Source organism: Ovis aries, chromosome 9 (assembly GCF_016772045.2).
Source record: "Ovis aries strain OAR_USU_Benz2616 breed Rambouillet chromosome 9, ARS-UI_Ramb_v3.0, whole genome shotgun sequence".
NCBI lineage: Eukaryota > Metazoa > Chordata > Mammalia > Artiodactyla > Bovidae > Ovis > Ovis aries.
The window spans coordinates 76,795,116-76,811,109 of NC_056062.1; the positions used below are offsets into that span (position 1 = coordinate 76,795,116).

Below are 15,994 nucleotides of genomic sequence, written 5' to 3' on the forward strand. Positions count from 1 at the left end.
AACCCCCTGGTGCCGGTGGCGGGAGGAGGAGGGGGTTGGCCTTTCTCCCTCCTGCTCAGCTGCTCAGCACACAGGCGCTCCGTGTGGATGCGCAATTCTGGGGCTGGGGAAGAGCCCGTGTTTGAGCAGAAAAGAGCCGAACATCTGTCATGGGGAGCTATAGCAGCTGAAGCCTTCTGGGGGCAACTGTGGGGCCTGATAACTGTGGGGGAGAAATCTCGGAGAAGGAAGCAACACACGGAACCCCATGAATCCCACTCAGAATCCAGAACAGTGGCACCTGTGTGGCTTCCACCCATCCCCTGGGGAGGACGGGGCTCCGGGAACAATGACCAGGGCTCTATGCTCTGGCTGGGGGCTCAGGGGAACAAGGAATCTGAGCACCCCGGGGGCACGAGATGAGATAGGCATGACCTTGGAGGCTCGGGTTAGAAACTCAATGATGGAAGAGACAGCCCCGAGAGAGAGGCCCGGGCCAGGCTCTTGGCCGCTGCCAGACAACTTATCACCCTCTCCCTCCCCCAGCCCCACCTCTGCAATCCCTGGGCTCAGAGATCTCTCATCTGGTTCCAGCTGGGGAACTCCAGGCCCACAGGGTGCAGGGGTGGGGGGAGAGAGTGGTTATGACAAAGGAGACATATCCTGGCTGGCAGAAATGATCTCCAGGCATGTATTTTGCAGAGGCCAGCAGTATGGTATCTACAGAGATGTATACATCTGCAGATGAATCAATCCACACCCCGCCCTGTCACCGTCGAGAGGAAGGTGGTAAATTCCCTCTTGTTCAGAGAAGACCTCTCTTCTCAACCAGCGGCCCACGGGTTTCTCACCAAGATACCAATTCATTGTACAGGGAAGGGAACTTACCATGTGGAAATTCCACTTCCTCTGGAGAACAGTGCACGCAGGGTTAACCTCGGTGAGTAAGAACCCACCCCACCACCCCCATGCCTCTGAGGACAGCTTTGCTCTCTGGATGACTGCAGCCACCCCAGGTCTTATCCAAACTCTCAGCCCAAGTCTGAAAAATGCCCGGGACCAACCTAGGAGGCAGTCTCCAAGCACCAATATTGATGGACTGAAGCAATTATCCAAGATTTTTCCTGCCCTGCATCTCGTCTTTCTGACAGCAGCCTTTCGGCTTTCCTTAGGGGAGCACTCTTCGACCCTCTCTGTTGATGTGCTTCTGTAGGGGAACCTGGTCCAGGCCCTAGGACTGGACACAGAACCCAGGCTGGAGACTTCACTGGTGGCCCAGTGGTCAAGCATCCGCCTGCCAATGCAGGGGACATGGGTTTGATCCCTGCTCTGGGAAGATCCCACATTCCTGGGGGCAACTGAGCCTATGCGTCATCACTACTGAAGCCCCACACTCTAGAATCCGTGCTCTTCAACAAGAGAAGCCACCATGATGAGAAGCCCTTAAACCACAAGGAAGAGTAGCCCCCGCTCACTGCAACTAGAGAAAAGTCCGAGCACAGCTCTGAAGACCCATTGCAGCCAAAAATAAATAAATAACTAAATTTTAAAAAAAGAACCCAGGCTGTGCCAATCAAAGACAACTTCAGCAGACTCTGCTAGTTTGGGAGTGGAGCTGATGCTGAGGAAAGGGGGGCTAAGAGGTGAACAGAATCCTGAGAGCATCCTGGCTCTGGCTGGTATTTTAACTTGCAGAGTCAGGCAAATTCCTCTCCATCTTTCCCTCTCTCTCCTTCTTTCCTTCCCTCCTTCTGTCTTTCTCTTTCCTTCCTCCCTCCCTTCCAGCATTCCTCCTCCTCCTCATTCTTCTCTCTCTTACTTATTTCGGCACAGTCCAGTTTGAGTTTAGTTTTCGTCTCTTGTACTAAAATTGTTCCCCCAAAATACCCTGATGGCATTTCCACTTCATGTGCCTGCCCATCCCCCGCCTCCTGCCTTCGACCCTGAGAAAGGCTGATGCTGTGGTGCTGTGGAGGCTACCAAACCATCCCAACCTCCAGCCCCTTCTGTCCCTGATAGTGTGAAATAAGAACAGAATTTTCAGTTGAATAAACGTATCGTTCTGTTATTGGCTTCCCTGGTGGCCCATATGGTAAAGAATCCACCTGCAATGCAGGAGACCTGGATTCGCTCCTTGGGTGGAGAAGATCCCCTGGAGGAGGGCACAGCAACCCACTCCAGTATGCTTGTCTGGAGAATCCCATGGACAGAGGATTGGCAGGCTGCAGTCCATGTGGTTGCAAAGAGTCAGGCAGGACTGAGGCCACTTAGCACACTTGCTTGCATCTTTCTATTCTATAAATAATACAAAAATTAACATTTTTAACTTAGAGAAGAGGGGGAGAATTACTCCTAAACCAGCTACTGTGAGCATTTTAGCTTATTTCCTTACAAAGCTTTCCTGACACAATCATATCGTTACAGACCCCAGCGCACAGAGCATATACCGCTGTTGTCATCGTCACCATCACTATACAGGTATTGTCATTAGCGTTTCTCTTTCTGTGGTTTTTAAAAGTCTATTTTCAACAGCTTCCCTTCAGCTGTTGTAAGATTGGAAAGTAAGGAATGTATAGCGTAAGCCCACTTGCTTAGGTGGGAGCTATTACTATAGCTAACTGTTTTTTTGGTGTATCTGGGAGCTGAGTTTGATCACCTGGAGATTTATACAGATGCTTGGATCATACCCCTAGAGATTCTGATTCGATAGGATCCATGGCGGGGGTGGGTTCCAAGAATTCGTGTTTCCAAGCAGCTGCCAGGTGATGCCAGTGCTCAGGTCTCCGCTTGTGGAACTCACCCTGGGGCTAAGACGCATTTGCTATTCAGCTGATATGTAAACATATTCAAGCATGAGAAGCCCAGATATAGACGAATCCCAGCTTTCAGTTTAAGAGTCATTTACTAAACACTAATTCATACACCTGTGGTTTTTCAGAAGCCCACGTTTTTCTTGGGGGCCAAGTTTCCAGGGGGAAGTATGACCTAGAGCTTCGCATCTAAACCCCACGGGGTCCCCCGATTCCACACAGGCTGAAAAGGAGAAACATTGTGAAGCGAAGGTCTCTTTCACTGTTCTTTTCTAACCTTTGTCCAGTTGGTTAGAGGTTAAGGGGCCCACCGTGGGGGCTGGAGCCTTCAGTTCAGTTTCGTATTTACTGAATGTTGCAGACTACTCCGGGGAGGTGACGAACAGAACGTGGTTCCTGCCCTGTAGGCGTTGACCACCAATGGAAAGAGAGAGGAACACAAAGTAAAGAAATGTTGGGTATCCTGAGAAAGAGCGAGGGTCAAGGGAGGCCGGGTTCCCTGGAAGCACAAGAAGACCCCAGGCAGCCTCAGAGGGTCAGGACCCTGAGCTGAGGAAGACGAGGGCAGGGGGGGAGGGGAAAGGGCGCCGAGGTGCTCTTAGGTGAGGGTGGTGAGACAGGGAGGGCGAGGAGGGGCGAGGCCCGGACTGCCTCAGCCTGGCTGGCTTGGAACCTCCCCTGTTTCAGGTCCTTGAGCCCAAGAGCAGCTGGAGACTGCTGGAGGATTTTCAACCAGTCAGCTAAGTGGAATGACGTGGTTTCTCTGATTGCTCAAAATGTTGCCTCCAAGACAACATATTTTGATCAACCATTCCCCGAGCTCACTTTAGGCCTGCACAAACTGGGTCACCACAAGGCCCTGTCAGCTGGGACCACAAGTCTGTCTAAGGACAGTGTACTGTATTAACTGCTGGTAACAGCAGTGACTTACTGAAATACAGGTATGTTTTCTCTAGAAAGCAGTCCAGGGTTCATAGAGGGGCCCAGTGATCAAACTCAAGTGCTTCTAGCATTGGAACCAACTATTCTTGACTGCCTTGCTGCTCAACACATGGCCCGATGCTCCACTGCTGGGGATGAGTTAAAGCAAGTGTTCTATCACTCAGAATCCCAGTCTGTCTTGTAACTAACCCCCACGTGATTTACTTGAATGCCTGTAGTTGAACAAGTTGCCCTAATCACTTACTGCAAAGGAGATGGCTCACCCCAAGGACTTGGACTTTGGTTAGGTGAATTTAGGGAGGGCCCAAGAAAGCAGGGCTTTGCTCTGGACTGACTTCTGTCAGGAAATGGGACGACTTTATGGTTGGGTACCTTGGAAGTCTTATCTGTAAGGAGGGTAGACTAGATCAAAGCTAAAGTCACAACTGATAAAAAAGCAGCTGTCATTCATATTAGCCAGGGAAGGGAGATGTTCAGCATTTTGTGCTTGGTTTTGTCTGCATTTAGGTAAACTTGTGAAGTGGTCCATTTGACTCACTTTATGGCCTCACAGGCACAGAATGGCCTTGCCTGATGTTGGTCTTATATGAGATTGTTTAGACTAAGGCCTGGCTAAGGTCGTTGTTGTTCAGTTACTAAGTCATCTCTGGCCCTTTGCAAGCCCATGTACTGTAGCATGCCAGGCTCCCCTGTCCTTCACTATCTCCCGGGTTTGCTCAAACTCATGTCCATTGAGTCAATGATGGATCCAACCATCTTATCCTCTGTAACCCTCTTCTCCTCCTTCCCTCAATCTTTCCCAGCATCAGGATCTTTTCCAATGAGTTGGCTCTTTGCATCAGGTGGCCAAAGTATTAGAGCTTCAACTTGAGCATCAGTCCTTCCAATGAATATCCAGAGTTGATTTCCTTTAGGATTGACTGCTTTGATCTTGCACCCCAAGGAACTCTCAAGAGTCTTCTCCAATACCACAGTTCAGTAAGGCAGTAGGGGAGATTGGGTATAGAGTTGGCACTGGCAGTCTATCTCTCAGACAGGGAGGCCGGGGCTCAGGAATGGGGAAATTCCAGGCCTTGGAAGGTGATTTTTATCTTCTCCTGCTTGTCAATATTTAACATTCCTACTGCTAGTTGGGTGGGACCTTCACAAAAAAGAATAAGCCTGTCTCCAGGGTCTGCAAGAAATTCTCGTAAAGTAGAATCTGCTTCTCAAGTTTTCCATACCAGTGGCTGGAAGAGTGAGGGGTCTAAATGAGTTGAAACTGTCCCCTGCCACTGGTGGGAGAGCCATTGGAACAAGAAAGGACAGCTCAGAGAAGAGTCAGTCTGGTGTGGCAGAACCAATGCAACACTGTAAAGCAATTATCCTCCAATTTAAAAAAAAAGGAAAAAAAGCCGGCCACCAGTGGTGTCATGGTAATGCCCACCTCACAGTGATGCACCCCATCCCCACCACACACAGAACCACCCGCTTACATAGACCCCCACCCTCTTTAGAGTGTCCCAGGCATTTTCTGGAAACCCCCAAAGGGACTCCTCACATATCCTCTTCACAGTGCCAGCTGCCAGGTTGATTGCCTCATTTAACACAAGTTTACTGAATACCTTCGAGACACCAAGCCCTGTGCTAATGATGTCATATGAATGATTCAGGTATCAGAGAGATGTATCCGTGATTGTAGACAGCTGACAGCTAATTGAGGGAAGACTCTAAGACATCTTGCTGCTGCTGCTGCTGCTGCTGCTAAGTCGCTTCAGTCGTGTCCAACTCTGTGCGACCCCATAGATGGCAGCCCACCAGGCTCCTCCGTCCCTGGGATTCTCCAGGCAAGAACACTGGAGTGGGTTGCCATTTCCTTCTCCAATGCATGAAAGTGAAAAGTGAAAGTGAAGTCGCTCAGTCGTGTCCAACCCTCAGCGACCCCATGGACTGCAGGCTCCTCTGTCCATGGGATTTCCCAGGCAAGAGTACTGGAGTGGGGTGCCATTGCCTTCTCCAACATCTTATTGAGTATTGTCTAAAAAAATATATACAATCATAAATTGTGGAAGCATTGTGATAAAAATTATCTGATAGTGACCAACAGTAGACAGGGTGTTCCTTAAAAATATGCCAAGCATCCTGTGTGTTCCCACGTCAGGACACAACTGCTGTTTTCTCAGCAGGAAGGAGTTTCCCCCTGCACATCCTCGTGACCCGCTTCTCACTTCCTTCAGGCCTTCCTTCAAGGTCACCTTCTCGAGGCCACCTTCCCCTGTGGCCCCCCCTCAGCCCCCAACTCCCTAGCTCCTGTCCTCATTCTCTATTCTCCCTGGTTTTACTATCTACCATCTTGTATATTGGTTTACTGATGGTCTCCCCTCCCTCCACCAAAAACTTCCTTCCAAGAGATCAGGGTTTTTCCCCTGTTTTGTCACTGCCCCCAGGGTCTAAAAAGAGTATGTGATCGTGCTTCAGTGAATGCGTGTTGGATGAATGAATGAGTGAGTGAGTGATAAGCACAGGAAGGGGCCATCAGGGAGGACCCCTGGGACCACGATGGCGAGTTGTCTTTTCCCCCTCGGGAAGCAGATGAAGCAAGGTTGAAGGAGATTTGATTTGTGTTTTATTGCTTACACTTGGAAAAGGCCAAGGTGGAAATGGGGATGGGGTCCAAGGTGGGCGGCCATGGAAATGGCCGAGCCGGAGAAAGTCGTGCTTGGATATGGTGGTGGGATGTGGGGGACCAAACTGGGCAGGTCGAGGGACAGGTTAGAGGTGGAGAGGACCAGATACTGGATCGTGCTGAATGGGAGAGGAGTGGAACCTGGCCCCTAGAATTCTGGCCTCGCCTCCTCAAGACGGGCAGAAGGGAGGAGGAACAGGTGGGGGCCAGTCACGAGTCTCCCTTGGAGTGTGTTTTCCCTCTCCTGCTCTGCCCCAGCTGTCAACATCTGCAGCCTCTGAAGGAGCATGGCCAGAGTCTCAGCATAGCTGCTAAGACCGTGCCCGTCTGGGAGGGCTACGGCCGTGCAAGTTTGCAGGAAAAGGGTTGCCTTTCCCTGTCACTAAACAAAGAGTGCTGCCTGGAGCCCATCAAACCAGCAGCCACCCCTGAGTGTGCACTCAGAGGGGATCAGGATGAAGAGTAAGGCTCCAGGCTCCAGACAGCCAAGGTGCCAAGCAAAGCAATGATTTCAGTGAGCCCAGACTCTTGTATCTTCCCATACCTGGAAAAGCGCTAAGTTCATTAACTTGAAATGTCTGGTTTTCTTTAATTAACAGTCATCTTTTGATGTTCTGACTACCTGATTTTTTTTAAAATATATATAATTCCTATATCCTGGCTCCTCCCTTACGCCCTGGGAGTTCTCTGTCCAAGAGGCTGTCTTCTGGACTTAAGTCCTCAGTGTGTCTGCCAAATAAAACCTAACACCCAGGTTTTAGGTTGTGGCCTTGGCACCTACTGAGGCAACCATAATCGGTTCCACGCAGAAGGGGGCTATGCCTGCCCCCCACCTCTCAGGTCCTCACCCCTCTAAGGTCCCAGGGCCTCACTCCAATCCCTCTTTTCTTGGGGGTGCCCGCTCCAACTCCACCTGCCCGCCTCCACTGACTCGCAAGACCTGCTTTACCGTGCCAATGACCCGAGGGGACACGCCGACCTCAGCCAGCAGCAAGGCAGGCTCCCAGCCAGCAGAGCAGATGCCCGGCCCATCTGCTCAAGAGCTGCCCATACCCAACACCCAAGCTGGCACTGGAGTCAGAGGGGCGGGGAGAACTCGCCGGAGCCTGGGACCCACAGGTGACATACTCTCCAAGGGCCCAGCCTCCTCCCAGGGCTCTGTCCCTAGCTTCAGGGGAATTGAAAGAGGCCTCTGATGAGCCCCCAGGCCAATGGAGTCCAGTCTCAGGGTCTGCAGGTTCCCCTGCTGTTCTCGCTTCCCTCCCCAGCCCCACCTTCTGTCCCGCAGATGCATCCCCATCTCCTCCCCACCCCGCCTCCTCCATGAAGTCAGCCCTGCCTCCTTCTGCTCCTTTGATTGTGTTCTCCTTGGGGCTCTTGGGCCCCTATATCCTTATCTGAGGGTTTGGGGCTGCATATTTCAGTCCAGTCCAGTCACTCAGTCGTGTTCGACTCTTTGCGACCCCGTGGACTGCAGTGCGCCAGGCTTCCCTGTCCATCCCCAACTCCCGGAGCTTGTTTTCACCTCCTGCTTTTTAATTCCTCCAGGCCCGAGGGTGTGTGTGACATTCCTACAGAGAGGGGTGGCAGATGCAGACGGCAGCTGACCAGACACACATTCAAGACCAGCCTGCTACTGTGTGACCCCGGCTAGGAGCTTAACGTCTCTGTGCCTCACTGATGAGTGAGGATACTCATGCCTACCCGAGAGGCTCCCGGAAACATTAAATGAAACTCCATTTGCAAAGAACCCAGGCCAGTATCTGATGTGCAGCAGAGACACGGCCTTTATTCCCATGTGACAAGTCTCCCCCCTCCCCATACGCGACAGCATGCCAGGCATCCGGCAGGGGCACAGGAAGGGCTCGGTGGCCAAGTGGGCTGAATCTGGATCTGTAGTTGGCTCACATGGGTTAGGCACTAGAGCACTTGTTCCCATTTCTCTCTGGACTTGTCTCCTATCTACGGGTTTGAAGAACTACAGGCTGATGTCTCATTTCTTCAGAGATTGAGCCAGCAAAGACATGTCAGGTCAAGTTCATGGATAAGTGTAGAAATGGACATTGACCCCTCTCAAGGGGTGGAGAGAATCTTTCTCACAAAAATTTTCACCGTTCATTCTACTCTTTTCCTCCCTAAAAGCGTCCCTAAAGCAGGAGCAGGTTTTGAGGCAAACTTATGTCTGAAAGACAGATTTTAGAGACACTCTTTGGAGATCTTTCTTGTCCTATCTGACCTTTTTGCTGTGATTGAGGACCTAATAAAAATCAGTGAGCATCTCCAGAGTGTGTGGTCACCATGATGCCTCCCTGATCCACAGGTCCCCGACCAGCCCCACGTGTGTTTTATACCCATATTCTCTGTCATACCCACGACAACCCCATCCTACAGGTGAGGAAACTGAGATTTGGCAAGCTCACACAGCTGGTAAGTAGCAGAACCAAGATGTCCACTCTGCTTGACCTGTCCCAGCCCATACTCCTGCCACAGGGCCACTCCCCTTGGTAATGGGATGAGCACTGGCCTGGAATCTGAGAAGCCAGCTCTGAGCCAGTGATGGATGCTCTCCCTGGAACCTCAGCTGCATCTCTTTCTACATGGGGAGAGGAAAAGCCACCCTCCCACTGCCCAGGCGAGGGTTTGGGGTGGGGGCAGGAAGAGAGCAAAGAGTGAAAATAAATTTCTTTTTAATTGACAGCTAACCAGATTTTCTCTGGCAGCAATTTATATCTATTTCCCCTCATTCAGGCAGCTGGGGATATGAGAAAAGCATTCAGCCGTTTGACTCATGACAAAGAGCAGTTCTTTTGAATCTCTCAGAATTTTCTGTAAGTCACATGTCATTTTCACTTTCACCTATGAAACTGAAGCTCACATTCACCTTTGTAAAAAAGCTTCCCCGGGGGCGGGGGGTGGGGGCGGGGAGGGTGTCGTGGAGAGGCAGCCAGCAGCAGAGACTGGGTCTCAGGCCTCCCTGGAAGCACAGACCGTCCCAGCAAGTCGCCGTCTTAGGCTCAGACCTGAACTTGTTTTGGAAGAAAGATCTGAAAAAGGTCACGGTGAACCAACAGAAAATCATCAAGGTCTGTGTTCATCTCAACTCACCGTGGGCTTGGGCTCACTGCAGCAGCTCCCAGGAGCCCACGGGGAAAAGCCAGGCTGGGAGGAAATGGAATTCCCCAGGCTGGAGAGGAGCCCGAAGTTTGGACGAGACTCTGTCCCACACCCGCTTCCCTCATAAGGCATCCCCTAGCTCCCTCGTAAGGGACCCTGCCAGGTAGAAACCAGACCAGCGCTGGCCAGGAGCCAGAGCAAGGGCTTACCTGGTAGGAACATCTGCTAAGCTCTTTGAACCAAATGAAAACCCTGCTATTTTAATGATCATAAATTCCTACAGCAGTTTCCCCCAGTACCCTGGCTGTCATGTTAATGGAATCATTTTCCAACTTAATAGGTACTTGCACAGGGCCAAGTGTGTGTGTGTGTGTGTGCGTGTGTGTGTGTGTTGTGTGTGCATCTGTGTGTGTGTATCTGTACATGCCTGCATTTTTCAGGAGTGAGGATATTTGCATAACACAGATATGGTGGCAGATACTAGATAAACAGGAAGTTTCAGACCTGGGCCATTTCCTTTCACTGTCAATCAGCAGCCTCTGTCTTCTCACACTGAAATGGTGGAAGTCACAGGGGATGGCTTGGGAATGCGCAGTACAGGAGAAAGCGCAACGGTTCCCAGTCCCCTTCTTTGGTGGGGGGCTTCCCTGGATGCCCACCCCTGCTGGCACTCCTCAGGCTCCTGCTGTCCACCCGCCCAGCTTCCAACAGCCCTCCCGATGCTTGGACACCGGCCCCAAACACATCAGCCAGTGTCCAGCCACACGGCATTCATTCCACCAGTGCTTGAAGGAGGCCGGGCTGGGGAGTTGGGGGCACCTTAGCTCCTGGTTCCCCGGGGCCCAGGTTTGTGTGATGCGGGGTAAGAAGCACACCCAGGATGTGCACCACAGTCCCTGGGTTCAGACCCTTGGGCTAACCAGAAAGGCCTTGAGCCACCTGCTTTGAACTCTGAGCCCGAGTTTCCCTATTGGTCTTGTGGGGCTAATAACGGCCTTCTGTGGGTTTGGAGCTGTGATGCAGTACATATGAAAAGCAGGGAATAGCAAGCATCAGTTAAAAGCACAGGCTTTGGAATCAGACATCTGAATTCAAAACCCAGTTCCATTGTGTTCTGGATGTGAGACTTGGGGCCAATTACCAAACTTTTCCGAGTCTTTTTGCTCATCTGTGAAATGCAGATAATAAGAGTCGTCAAGGGAACTCTCCCACACTGTTGGTGGGAATGTAAGTTAGTGCAGCCACTGTGGAGAACGGCATGGAGATACCTTAAAAACTAAGAACCAAACTACCATATGATCCAGCAGTCGCAGTCCTGAATATGTAAAAATGAAAACACCACCCAAGGTTCACAACAGCACTGTTTATAATAGCCAGGACATGGAAACAGCAACACAAGCATGCATCAGCAAATGATTGGATTAAGAAGAAGTGTGTGTGTGTGTGTACATATATATGTATACACACACACAATGGAATAATACTTAGCTGAAAAGAAAAAAAGAAATGTTGCCATTTGCAGCAATGTGATGAGCTACAGATTACTATGCTCAGTGAAAGAAGTGAGAGAAAACAAATAGTCTATGATATCACTTACAGGTGGAATCTAAAAATATATACAAATGAATATATATGAAAAGCAGAAATAGACTCACAGGCTTAGAAAACAAACTCCTGGTTACCAAAGAGGAAAGGGAAGGGGAGAGGGACGACTTCGGGGGATGGGATTAACAGATAGAACTACTGTGTATAAAATAGATCAGAAATGAATATGCACTGTATAGCACACGGAACGATAGCCATTATCTTGTAATAACTTATAAGGGAGTATAATCTGAAAAAATACTGAATCACTGCTGTACACCTAAAACTAATATAATCCTATAAATCAACTATATTTCAATAAAAAAGTGATCCACCTGACAGCCTGTTGAGAGGGTGAAATGGCATATTACTTGGCACCCAGAACAGTGTCTAGCTCACAGGAAACTCTCAACTCTGTGAACCAACTTTCCTACTGCCTTCTCCCCTTCTTCCTTCCTCCGGCCTCACCCAACACAATAAGACCTGTGAGGTAGGGACCACTGCTGAGCTTCCCCAGTGAGCACCCAGCACCTGGCTGGGCACATAGTAAGGTTTAAAAAATCAGTTGAATAAATGAGTGGAAGTTCTTGGTTCCTAGCAGGTGCTGAGGAAATACAGCTGTATAAGACAAATCAGTACGAAAACCATGCTCTCTCTGTTGTTGAAATCCCTAAAAGAGGGCCAGTATAGAATAAAGATTATAAGCATCATGGGCTTACACAGCAGTCAGATCTGCTGTGTCCTTTAACTTCTCTCAGCCTCTCTTTCCTGATCTGTAAAATGGGTACAGTAGTACTAACTCACCCACTACTGTGAATTACTGGGTTGTTTTAGGGTTAAATGCAGGCAAAATACTTAACGCAGCACTCTGCATATAACTAGCATGTGGAGGAATGTGTCCAAGAAATCCCAGCTTAATGACCCTTCAAGAAGATGATTCCAAGACTTGACTTTTTTTCCCAAGAGGACAAGTCTTAGGCCTGGCATCCCTCCTGCCTCATTTCTCTTGGTTCTCCCTTTCCCAACAACGTCCCTCTTCCTTCTTAGGCTGAGTGGTCTTTTCTTATTGAAGAGTTGGCACTTCTGAAGCCCAGCTTCCCCCATCACTGTGGGATTGCTGCACAGACAGCAAGCCATGCCCTACTGACCCCACCTTTCTGTGCTGCGTGCACAGGGGTGTGGGGGGTCCAGGGGTGTGGGAGGCTTGTCTCTGTAAGGAACACAACACACTCGCCCAGGTGTATTTACTCTGGGGCTTGGACACAGTGGACATACAAGTGAAGCGCCAAGATCTGTACTCACAGCACAGCTTTGCATCCAGGCTCTGCACAGACAAGCTGTCTGATCTCAGGCAAGTCTGGTACCCTTTCTCAACCTCAATTTCCTAATCTGCAAAGTAGACACCAATGCTAGTTGTTGTTCAGTCGCTCAGTCATGTCCAACTCTTTGTGACCTCATGGACTGCAGCACGCCAGGCTTCCCTATCCTTCACTATCTGCTGGAGTTTGTTCAAACTCATGTCCATTGAGTCAATTATGTCATCCAACCATCTCATCCTCTGTTGTCCCCTTCTCCTCCTTCTTTCAATCTTTCCCAGCATCAGGGTCTTTTTCCAATGAGTCGGCTCTTTGCATCAAGTGGCCAAAGTATTGGAGCTTCAGCTTCAGCATCAGTCCTTCTAATGAATATTCAGGGTTGATTTCCTTTCGGATTGACTGGTTTGATCTCCTTGCAGCCCAAGGGATTCTCAAGAGTCTTCTCTAGCACCACAGTTTGAAAGAACCAATTCTTTGGCACTCAGCCCTTCTTTATGGTTCAATTTTCACATCCGAAGATGAAGCCCTTAGCTTTAACTAGACAGACCTTTGTCGTTTTTTGACTATATCAACATTTGTGATACCAGTGCTAGTACCCAGGGCTGATTTGAAAACACTTAATAACCAGCTTTGGCGCTAAGCTATTAGATGAATGCCAGTAAATACAGGCACAACTGCTAAATATTAACTCTGCTGATTTCTACCGCAGAGGCTGCTACGGATCCTGGCACAGTGGAAATACCCTAAACATTAGCTATGGTTTTTGTTTGGCCCATGTCACACAGTTCCCAGAGCAGTCCCCAGGGGCAGAACACTCAGAGAAGCGATGCCCCTGGAAAGACCTGGCCTTTGTTTTCTCCCATTTTGACTAAGACCCCCTTGCCTCTCTTTGCTCACCAGAGAGTCACAGAAGTGCTGGGGATGTGAAAGGACCTTGGTCTTCTCTGCCCAGTGCAAATCATAGTCTGTCCCTGTTCCCCATGGCTGGGAGCTGGTTTCCCCTGTGAACGTTCTCTGCAGATCTTCCTCACAGTCACAGAAGAGCCAGACACCTGGTGACCAAGTCACAGAGTCTGTTTGCAGTACCTGCCAAGCCAGTGAGAGGCTGACACATCAGAGTGGGCCCTCGTGCCTGGATGCCTGGATGGAAAGATGCAGCGATTTGATTGTGCACGTGCCGCTGGACATCTTCTGTGTCTGAGGCCAGAGTCGCCTTCTCTCCTGATATCACTCCTTGGACCAGGTCTTTGAAAAGGGTCCTGGGCGTGCAGAGCATGGAGGCAAGCCCTCCACGGCAGCAGAAGTTGATCCTCAGGCACTCCCATTCTCCTTCCTGCACCCCAACAATCCAAAGCAAGAAATACCAAGGACAGTGGGCCCAGCAGCCCAGAGGCTAGAGGTCATCTCTGCCCCTCAGGCAGAGTCTGCTAGAGGCCACGCCTGCTAGGCCCCAGGACAGTCGGTCACCTTGGAGGCCTGTGAATAAAGTAGTCGTCTCCCTTCCTAGACCCAGTGGCCCATTTGTGTCCGGGGCTGCGTATGTATGAAGTCCTGTGCTGCCGCCTCATAAAAGATGCTCCCATCCCACTGGAGTGAGTATGGACACAGCCAGCGAGCGAGATGCCTGTAACCTGGGTGATGGCTGCCCATCAGAGCTAAATAATACAATGCAAACCCAATGGGATTTTCTAGTAACTTTGTCAACAAAATAACATAACACTGTAATCATAAAGCTGCCATTTCTTGTCTGTGGTCTCTGCTCTGACCTCTAGCACATATTTATACATATTCTGTCCTTTGGGGGTATTTCTTGCCAAAACCCATGAGAAAGGAAGCATAATCACAATAATAATTATTATAATTTAATTTAGTAATAATCAGTGAGTATAAAACAAATTTTATTTTAATAAAACACATGTTAAACTTTTTCAGCATGCTGCTAGGCTTTGTGCTCATTGTCTTATAACTCGCATCTCACTTCATGATCCCCATAATGTAAGTACTATTATTGCCCCATTTCACAGATGGGTAAGGGGAGACCTGGGACTCCAGGCCAGATCCACAGCTGCCAGACCCTGTGAACTTCCTCACAGGCTCCACTCAGCCTCCCTTGTCAGCCCTGCTTCTTCTCATTCATCTTCGGCCAGGGAAGGGGAGGGCTAGGAGACTGAGGGACCCACAGCCAGCATGCAGGCCACTGAATTGGCCAAGCACCAGAATGCAAACCCTTCTGGCAGGTCAGAATTCTGGGGCTGGCTTCCCACCACCTCCCCGCCAGTCGGTGCAGACTAGTGGTAACTCACTGCTTTGTGCACTATGTGTAATGTACTAAATCCCATCAGTTGTGTCCAACTCAGTGCTACCGCATGGACCTGTCCACCAGGCTCCTGTCCATGGGACTTTCCAGGCAAGAATACTGGAGTGGGTTGCCAAGCCCTCTTCCAGGGATCAAACCCACGTCTCTTATGTCTCCTGAATTGGCAGGAAGATTTTTTACTTCTAGCGCCACCTGGGAAGTCAATTTACCCCTTCAGTTCAGTCGCTCAGTTGTGTCCGACTCTTTGCAGCCCTATGGACTGCAGCACACCAGCCTTCCCTGTCCATCACCAACTCCCAGAACTTACTCAAACTCATGTCCTTCGAGTTGGTGATGCCATCCAACCAACTCATCCTCTGTTGTCCCCTTCTCCTTCTGCCCTCAATCTTTTGCAGCATCAGGATCTTTCCCAATGAGTCAGTTCTTCACATCAGATGGCCAAAGTATTGGAGTTTCAGCTTCAGCACCAGTCCTTCCAATGAATAGGACTGATTTCCTTTAGGATGGACTGATTGGATCTCCTTGCAGTCCAAGGGACTCTCAAGAGTCTTCTCCAACACCACAGTTCAAAAGCACCAATTCTTTAGTGCTGTGGAGAAGGCAGTGGCAAACTACTTCAGTATTATTGCCTTGAGAACCCCGTGAACTTACTCCCTTAGTTCAAATTAAATAATGAGGATAACTTCTGTCACCTGCACCGATAGCTCTGTTTTAGCTACTCAAACCATTAGATTTGACACTTTGGGAGCTGAAATGAAAGGAATGAGGACCGAATAACCTCAGCAGCAAATGCAGAGCTGCCATATCCTTCCCCACGGCCCCAGTTTCCCCTCATTAACACCTTGCATTTGTGAGTCACATTCCTTATCATTGATGAACCAATACTGACACATTATTGTTGACTCAAGTCCATAGTTTATTTTTTATTTTATTTATTTATTTGGCTGTGCTGGGTCTTCGTTGCAGCACACGGACCTTCCATCTCCATTGCCACCCATGGGATCTTTAGCTGCAGCATTCAAACCCTTAGTTGCCACATGTGGAATCTAGTTTCTTGAGCAAGGGTGGAACCCGGACCCCTGCATTACAAGCATGGAGTCTTAGCTACTGGACCACCAGGGAAATCCTAGAGTCCATAGTTTACATGAGGGTTCACTCTTGATGCTGTACACTCTAAGATTTGGACAAATGTATAATGACACGTATCCACCGCTACAGTTCTGCAGAGAACAGGTACGCTGCCCCCCACCACCCGCCAAGTCCCCTG

General features: G+C 49.7%; 1 protein-coding gene across 2 annotated transcripts in view; it reads left to right on the forward strand.

The window, feature by feature from the left end:
* ANKRD46 (ankyrin repeat domain 46) overlaps nt 1-15,310 on the forward strand; it is an 89,853-nt gene extending 74,543 nt beyond the window's left edge. The window contains exon 7 of one of the 2 annotated variants that reach the window (XR_009595089.1): nt 682-15,310. Coding sequence is in view for 1 of the 2 variants with exons in the window: in XM_060393878.1 (XP_060249861.1) it covers nt 7,945-8,050 (106 nt within the window). In the remaining variant the exon portion in view is untranslated. The remainder of the gene's footprint in view (nt 1-681) is intronic. The other variant, XM_060393878.1, reaches the window with a different exon arrangement.
* Nucleotides 15,311-15,994: the final 684 nt, after the last annotated feature.